This window comes from Sinocyclocheilus anshuiensis, unplaced genomic scaffold, assembly GCF_001515605.1.
Source record: "Sinocyclocheilus anshuiensis isolate Anshui unplaced genomic scaffold, SAMN03320099.WGS_v1.1 scaffold67, whole genome shotgun sequence".
Lineage (NCBI taxonomy): Eukaryota > Metazoa > Chordata > Actinopteri > Cypriniformes > Cyprinidae > Sinocyclocheilus > Sinocyclocheilus anshuiensis.
In genome coordinates, this window is record NW_015552546.1 from 983,363 (window position 1) to 992,882 (window position 9,520).

Consider the following 9,520-nt stretch of genomic DNA (forward strand, 5'->3'; position numbering starts at 1 on the left):
GATTCAGATATTGAAATATAGTTATTTAGAACCAAAATATAATTTACATTGGCATTAAACAATGAACATTTTCATTTAGTCGCTGACTCCAGGGGCCAGTTGCATAAACTTAACCTTTATGTTAAGACAGTGTGTCTTTAAGAACTAGTCTGACCAACTAGCAGTTAGCTAAGGAGTAATCAGTTTTATTTTTTGATTCAGCTTAGACTAATCTACGTTTTTATGTAACCACAATTTTTAAACATTTTGATCATTCTTAAAGAAAAAAAAATGAGATGACTAACTTTTAAGACTAGTATAAAACGTTTATGCAACCGGCCCCACGAGCCAGGAACGATTCAGATTAGGCTGTGTTGCGAACTGGTTCAATTGATTCATAGAAAATGTTCGACTCAAATGAACGATTCGTTCATGAATCGGACATCGCCACTGCTGCTCAGTGCTCACCACAAGAGAAGAAGAACAGCTTGTAGCATACTCACAGCAGCCAAAACAACTGTAGCACATCATTTAATCTCACCGGTAAATGCCTGAAGATTCAACATGGTTTGCGGAGGATTTACGTGCTCGAAAAACGCCCTCTGTTCGCTAAATGTAGTTTATATGGTGAGTCGCACATAACGTTACATGAATATATAGCTCAGCTAACGTTAGCCCGTTAGCAACGGCTAATCCGGTATAAATACTTAAAACATTTAGTTCACTTTATCTCACAATTTGTACTGAATTTAAGGCGTGTTATGAATATTTTACTGTATTTATATTTAATATAAAGGTGTCTGTGTATGGTCATATATGTGAGGTCTTTGTTTTCTAGCTATCAGTAGATGAAATAGCTAGCTGCTTATCTTCATAGGCGGTACTAGTTAAACAAAGCCTTTTAGCTTTAATTTCATTAAGGAATAAAAAGATCGGTTTGAAGTGTTAATATTAAGATTTTTTAGATTGTTTGTTGACATATCTTCTAAATGATGATTCGCCATCCAGTGTTGCATAACCGCCCCTATGTTTGTGTAATCTGTTTACATGTACTCGTTTTCTCTAAGAATAAGTATATTTCTTAATTATACTACTACATATGTATTTGTGTCTATTTCACTATTGATTGCCCTGGAAAATTTTTATATGGCAGCTTTATGTATGTATCTGTTAAAACTCAAATGTCTTGTCAAATATGGTTGAGTTAGTATGCAAGCTTGCTTAATATGATACATACAGAACTGAGTTGCTGATCATACTTCCATAATGCCTCTGACTCACACGAGTGATGAGCATACTGGGTTAAAAGTCAAGGTGTCACAGTCACACTTAGCCAAAAATAAAGGACTTTGCACTCAGTCAGCGCTGTAAATGAGAAGGTGTGTTGCTAAATGACTTTGGGTGGCATAGTGTAGTGGTTAAAGATCTGTGCTAGTAACCAAGGATAAAACCCTTAAAGGTAAAGCAGTTTCACCTCAGGTTGTCCACAGGGATTGCTTTTGTTATGAGTGTACTGTAAAATTATTGATTAAATATGGATTTTAAGCGGAAAAGTCAGGGTTATCACCATTCGGACCACTCTGTGGTGTGTTTGGTTTGGTTTTGGTTCACAATGTTCTCCATAATGCTGTAATCATACCCCTCATGCTGGCATTTAAAGAGGAACTGTGTGCACATTGTTCGGTCGGCTTTGGGTTTGACCTGTGATATGCTGCCCATGACAGTAATGCTGTTCGGTAAGGTTATGTTGAGACACATGTTGCTCTCTGAACCTACAATCTTTATCCTGCTGCCCTTTGCTTTGAGTTATATAGATTCCAGACAAACCCTTAAACTGTACATTGACCCTACTCGCAGCTTAGCTTACAGAAATTATGTTTGATACACATTTTAGAAGTGTAACAGCATGTGACTTGTGGTTCATGTTTCCGTTACAGTAGTTGTTATGAGTGTAAATGAAATGTAATGTACTCCTCTTTAGGCACTGCAAAATTGTAGACCTCACCTAAAGTCAACATGAAATTAAAATTGGTCCTATTTACTTTTTGTGAATGATTCTTCAGTGCATCGTTCATCTTGATATTTTTCAAGTACTTCTCTCCAACTACGTGGTCATATATGGAGGCCATGCCCAGTAAGCCACTGTTAGTAGTTAGAACTACACCATCTGGGGACAAAAGGCATCTTTTTCCATTGAAGGCCATTCATAATTTGCCATCTTAAAAGGATATTTGCAAGCAACAAAAGAATCGTAACTTATTTTATTTGAGATTTTTTTGCCAGTGCACTATATCCTTTTTAAAAAAAAATATTTTTTAGTTTAGTTTGATTTTACTTTTGTTTTATTTATTGTTTTTTTTTTCAATCATTAGTTTTTTTGTTTTGATTTGTTTTATTTGATTGGCTTTATTTATTATGTATTTATTTTTTTTATTTTATTGTTTTTTTCCCCCCGGCCAAATTGTATTTTATTTTATTTTGATTTATTTTTGTTTGGTTAGTTTTTACTTTTTTAGTTTGTTTTATACATTTTTTCAGTCAATTCTGTGGATAAATTGTAATTTAAATTACAGAATTAGTAGAATTAATTCATTTAAAATGAAAGTTTGTTGTAACCATGCCAGTTTAAATCAACTTAAAAAATAAAATCGAATCCCTCCCTAATTATTTTCTCTTTAAATATCATGTTTAACTTGGAAATGTGTCACATACATTATGAAAGTGAAATGGGTTGTGAATGCCGTTTCATGTTGACTTTAAGCACAATATAGTGTTTTCACATACAATCTTATGTATTGTAAGGTTGTGACATGTTTCTGATTGGTCTTTTTTCCGTCCTCAGCTGGTGGGTCTCCTGTTGATTGTCGTAGCAGCATGGGGGAAAGGCTTCGGCATTGTCTCCAGCATCCACATCATCGGCGGCGTGATTGCCGTGGGCTTCTTTCTGCTGCTGATCGCCATTGTGGGACTCATTGGAGCCGTCCATCATCACCAAGTCATGCTTTTCTTTGTATCCTTCAGAAGCCTTTGTACTGCCTGTTTTTTGTTTTTTTTTTGTAGTTTAATGCCCATAAAACTGCAAGTCTAAATTCTCCCATCTGAATGTTGTGAAGTCCTTGACCACAGCTGCTTTTCCACAGTACATGGTCATTCTCTTCATTGTGTTCCTCTTCCAGTTTGGAGTTTCCTGTTCTTGTCTGGCCATGAACCAGGGTCAACAGGTAATCCTAATGAACTTTAAAGCACTCTTGTTGTTGTTGCACAAGTGTTTGAGTGTGATTCCTGGTATTTGTCTTGTAACATTACCAAAACAGGAGAAGCTGCTAGGCTCATCCTGGGGATTAATGAGTAAAGACACAAGAATCAGCCTTGAGAAGAAGCTGGACTGCTGTGGCCTGTTCAACAATACACAGAACCAGGCAGTGTTTATGTCTGACTTACACTTCTGTGATGCTGTAAGAATATATCCTTGTGTTCCATTTTTGATTTACTTTGGCTTTTTGACACATTATTGAACAGATAAAGTAGTTATTAATGAATGGAGCACTGATGATAACATATTGCTTGGACGGTGGATGCTGAGTTAACCAAATGTGAAAAATGAGAGATGAACACCCTGTTTTCTTTTCCTGCAGCCATGTGTAAAAAAGAGCCCCTGCCTCACTTGCGGTGAAAAGATGCTCCAACATTCATCAGAAGCTTTGAAGATCCTTGGAGGAGTCGGCCTCTTTTTCAGCTTTACAGAGGTTAGTTCAGGTGGTAACTAGTGGGAGATCTGGACTTCTTTCAGTCAGGGTTAGGGAAGGAGTCAGTTAGAGAATCATGGTTGGAATAAATTGTTATGATTTGCAATTAAGAATGTAACCTACTACATTTCCCATCATTAGAAGGATGAAATGCATATGAAGTATCAGTTCCACATTTAGAGCTCCTTTCCATCCTTTATTCTTCATTTAGTTGTATGAGATCAAAAAAATTGTTGTCGTTGTTATTAAGTGTAAAAGAGTCAAATAAAATCCCACATACTCAACAAGTACATGACTTTGAGACTCATAAATTCTCAAAATGACTTGAAAAAAATATTCTACGGAATGTTTAATTTAAAACAGTTCATTTAAAATCTGATTGCATTAACCACATTCAAAGTTGTTGTTAAATACACAGACATGAGACTCTACATTAGTTGAATTTTGAGTCAAGTTCTTCAGTAATATATTTAATTAGCTTTTATTTTTATATTTTCAGTTTTATTTTAATTTTAGTCATTTTGTTCTGTGCTTTTATGTTTTAGTAGGTTTTTTATTTTCTGTTTTACTCGTTTTAGTACTTAAACTTGTTTCATTTTTTATTTTTGTTTTAATTTAATTTTAGCTTTGTTTCAATTAAAAAATATTCATTTAGCAGAATACATTTATTCATTTAGAATGTAATATTACAATATATTATTATAGGAAAATGTTTATTTAATATTGAACATTGATCTCTTGTATCATATTGCTTATATATAAATAAGTCACTTTCAGCCACGCATTGAAGTGTTAATTTGCCTAAAATTATGCAGTTACTTTAGCACATGAACGTACATGACTTTTTGCTTATAGCTATTATACTCAGGGGTGCACATAGGTTTTTCAGCCTGGTTCTCATAAGAGCACCTGGAGATTTGGTTTTGGTCCTCACACTGCGCATAATGTGACCCATTAAATATAACTATAAAAAATAAATTAATAATGTTGATGATAATATTATTGCACTTTATTTCGTTTTTTTTTTTTTAATTAAAATAAACAAAGTAATAAAGTTTGATAATACTATTATATTTTAAAATAAAAGGGAGTATTAAATAAAAATACAATTATTTTGTAGTAAATTCAAAAATAAAGTGTTGCCGGCAAGTAAGTATATGCGCTCCCGGGTTTAGCGCTGCCGATTGAAAAGCGTCAGTGAATGAAATGTCACAGTTTTGCATTGTACTTTGAAAACAGCAGTGGATAGCCTAGATTTATGATTTCAGTTCGAATAGAAATCTTATACAGTATTACAGTTTGTCGAGCTAAAATGGTAATTGTGCATTAACAGCTATCAACCACGTCGGTACGCAAATGAGCGGTCACAGCGCATTTTTTATTGTGGTCGAGCATGCGCACTTGATTATACTCCAGTATTGTGTTTCTAATCAATATTTCTGTCCTTTTTCTCAGATCTTAGGAGTTTGGCTGGCCATGCGCTTCAGGAACCAAAAGGACCCGAGAGCGAACCCCAGTGCATTCTTATAGTCTCTCAGACCGTCTGTCCTAAACTACGTTTAGTGTAGTCCAGCTATTGCAGTTCCCTTTTGCACAGGTAGAGTGGAGCGCACCAAGAGACATTTAAAGCATTAAAAGCAGAACACAGCCACTGATCCCCACAACAAACTCTCATCCGCACACCCGGTTCAGAACACACTAGATACAAACCCATCTATTTTGATGATAGATCTGACCCATTTTCCACACAAGGTCTGCAGAGGGCTAATTTAAACCAGCAGGAGGAGGTATCATGTATGATAGGATGCTCGTTCTGGCACTTCCCCCATCCTTGATGTGAGAAACTCTTCCTGTTGTCTGTATGCAAAACGAAAACCTGCAATGTAAAGCCATCGATGTCTGCATGTTCATAGCCTCAGTTTCTTGTGACACAGTCAGCATAACCAGGTATGTAGTGCTGAAATGGTCCCTGTAGTTTCAGTGTAACGGAAAGTTAACCCACAGAAACTGTTAATGTTTAGTATCACTTAGTCAAGGTGAAGTTCTGTCACGTATCTCCCAGGAAAATCACATCCAGGTCCACTTTGAATGAGTGCAGACCTGAAAAACACCTGTGTTTTGTGCAATGCTATATGAAGTCCGTCTCTATGAGGTGACCAGCCCAGCCTATGGGATATTAGTTTAGGAATTAGACGTAGAACGTGAATATTTAAAAACACTTGTGTAACTGAGCCATGTGAATGAGAGGATTTCCCCTGCCGATGGACTGCTGCCCTCCTGTTGTACATAGTCTTTACCGTGACAGGGTCGACGTTCAGCGATTCTTATTTAAACCACAGAGATCCTCCCGCCTCAGGAGCTATTCTCACTGGACTTTTTAAGTTCTCCATTTCCTTTGAAGCTTAGTATTACTCATGGATTTGGTGTTTTAATATCTTATGAATTTGTGTGGATGTTTGTGTTGAAATAATCTCGGCGAGCCATTTATTCAGTTATCTGTCGGCTTGGTTTAAAGCCACGTACTCATGCACTAACTTGCAGTTTTTTTTCATTTCATTTTTTTTCATTTGCAATCATGTATCGCTTCTTTACAGCTATTTTTAAAAAGTACTAACGGCATCAGGTCCATAATTGTAGCACTGAATACTGTGCCATTTCAGTTAAATCCTTCTTATTTTGTGTTGTGCCAAACCTCTCTCTCTTTTTTTTTGTCATTGCGCTTATATTTTTTTCCTGGTTTGTGCTAATAGTGTTAAGTTGCCATTAAAGTGCGTTTTTTGCAATGTTGATCATTGTAGATAGATCATTTGTAATGACCTTTGTGCACACGCATATGTTAATTCCATATGTCCATTATGTACTTGTTAATTTGTTTATTCATATTAATAGTGGAACATACTGGCTAATACTCACAGTCTTAACTGATTTAGTTTCTGCCCCACATGATTGAGAAAATGGGAACACTGAACCATCACTCAGTACAGCTTAAATGTGTTCTGCTTCACTTGGTCATGGTATTATGAGTGTGTTTCACTGATGGATTTAGAAGAGGTGAAATCAATGTCTGTGCTATAGTAGTTATTTATTGCCATTGTGAGAAGGCCGCAGTACCCGACTCGGTGAGCTGTAAGCACCATTTTCCCTGGATTTGCCTTGTATTTTTGAAACTGACTTTTCCAATTAAATATTCTTAGATCAATACCTGTGAAATTCTCTCTTTTTTTTTTTTTGAAATCATGCTCTCAGTTGTGTTCTTTAACTGGTTTTGCTTCAACACTCAAGATTTTACATTTAACATCAAGCGGTGACCCTAACAGCATCAAACCCATTTTTAAAGGAATAGTTCACCCAAAAAAATGAAGATTTTCTTAAAATGTACTCACCCTCAGGCCATCCAAGATGAGTTAATTTATCATGCTAACCAATGGATCCTCTGCAGTGAATGGGTGCCGTCAGAATGAGATTCCAGACAGCTGAGTCCAAAAGTAATCCACATGAATCCTGTTCATCAGATAACATGTTGTGAAGTGAAAAGCTGCATATTTGTAAGAAACAAATCCTTCATTAATACGTCTATCCATAATATTGCCTTTTCCATTGAAAACATTTTCTCATCTGAATTAGGAGAGAAATAGGCACAGATCAAGCTCTGTTTCCAAGTGAAAGTAGTCCAAAACATTTTTAAACAAATATGTTGGTGGATTATTTGTGGATTGTTGTGATGTTTTTATCAGGTGTTTGGACTCTCATTCTGACGGCACCCATTCACTGCAAAGGATCCATTGGTGAGCAAGTGATGCTAAATTTCTCCAAATCTGTTCTGATGAAGAAACAAACTTGTTTACATCTTGGATGGCCTGAGGGTGAGCACATTTTCATCAAATTTTCATTTTTGGGTGAACTATTCCTTAATGTACTTTGGTCTGTTCTTTTACCTGGCACAATTTTGTTCATGGCTTTTGAGAATCGGCATTTTGTTCAGCTTGTCCATGTTTGCAGTTGATTTACCTGTATATTTTGCATTTATTTTACATGTACACAATTATGTGAATTGTGAAATTGTATTATTTGTAATTAGCATTGTTTTTCCACCCAATAACAGGTCACAATATATCACTTGACATCCACTGTATTAGAATATCAAAGCTAACTTTCATTTGTTGTCATTACTTTTGCTGGAAATCACAGACGACAGCAGGTGTTACACTTTGAGTTTATACACACTAGTGGTACAGCAGTTTTATTTTCATAACAAATAATCCATTGTGACATGAGTATAATCCTAAAAAAGACTAAGAAAGAGTTTTTTCTCCAGCTCCTTGCTTTGTATTCAGTGTTGAGGTGTTTTTTTTTCTTCTTGTAAACAATTTACACTAGGCTGTTATATTTAGATTATGCAACTTGTGTAGGATTGTAGGAGTGTGTAAAATGATTCATACTAGGTCTGAAAAAAGATTCCACTGTAAACAATGTTATCTTACAAAATGTTCCCCTAGTGAGAGACAAACACTCTGTTAGCTGTAAGGGTAAATTTGCTGTTGTAATGTCTCTCAGAGGTAAAAGATTTATTTGTGTAATACGCCACTTTAACTTCCAGCATCAACAATAAGCTTTGTGCTGTGTGTCTGTTGATTTCTATTGTGCCCATGGTTGTGTAGTGCTTTATATCATGGGTGAAGTCATTATAAGGTGGTTTTAAGGCAAGTGTCTTTGTACCTCAAAATGCACTGCCCCCTAGTGGTGCCCACTGGAACAAAAACAACAAAATGCTGCATCTAGACACTGTTTAGGATCCAAAAAACAAAGCCCGGTCAAAAGGTAAAAGCTTTGCTTTTAGAACTTATTCGGTGCATGTATAGTGTTTGTAATCCACAATTCAAACATATATCAGGTTATTGTTAACTAAAGCTAAAACTATTACAATTGTTTTCTGATTAATTTGCTGAAATAAAATAAATATATAAATATTAGATCAAAACTAAAATGAGATACAAATTAGAACTGAATAAAAAAAAAAGTACACATATTACTACAAATTTAACTGAAATAAAATGTATAATGATATAAATAAATAATAAAAATATTGAATAATTAAAAATTAGTAAAAAAAATTTAAAGGGGTCATATGATGCTATTTTAAAGATCATTATTTGGTGTAACAGAATATGTTGACATGCTTTAATGTTCAAAAAACATTATTTTTCAAATACTGTACATTGTAGGTCCTCTATGCCCCACCTCTCTCAAACACTCAACAAAGCCCCCTCCTTTGACAAGCGCAGTCTGCTCTGATTGGCCAGCTGACCCAGTGCCCAGTGCACTCCAAAGAGAAAGGAAAACTTGAAATCGCATCATATGACCCCTTTAAAACCAACTGAAAATTCACAAAACTAATTCAAATTATTAATAGATACTAGTATAGAAAAAATGCTCAAATTGCACTGGTTCGTACAAAACCACAACATAGAACCCTCAAACGGAATATATTGGAAAAAAGTAAAAATGGTAAACGCACATGACAAAATTACTAAACTTAAACTAACATTTAAAATGAACTGAAACTATACAAATGAAAGCTAATTCAAATGATTAATAGATGCTAGTAAAATGCTGAAATTGCACTAGTTCATACAAAATCAGAAGTTGTGCATGACCCCTCAAACATAATATAATGGGAAAAAACGAGTAAAAATGACAAGAGCGCATAACAGAATTATTTAAACTTAAATTTAAAATGAACAGGAAATATAGAAATAAAAGCTTATTTAAATGAATAAATACTTGCATATAATGTC

General features: G+C 35.0%; 1 protein-coding gene across 1 annotated transcript; it reads left to right on the plus strand.

Moving 5' to 3' along the window:
- The first annotated feature begins 415 nt into the window (after window positions 1-415).
- On the plus strand, window positions 416-6,924 carry LOC107664224 (tetraspanin-31). Its single transcript, XM_016454736.1, has 6 exons — window positions 416-606; window positions 2,822-2,989; window positions 3,120-3,200; window positions 3,294-3,434; window positions 3,615-3,725; window positions 5,181-6,924. Exons 1-6 carry the CDS (start codon window positions 544-546, stop codon window positions 5,253-5,255), a joined length of 639 nt encoding a protein of 212 aa, XP_016310222.1. The 5' UTR covers window positions 416-543; the 3' UTR covers window positions 5,256-6,924.
- Window positions 6,925-9,520: the final 2,596 nt, after the last annotated feature.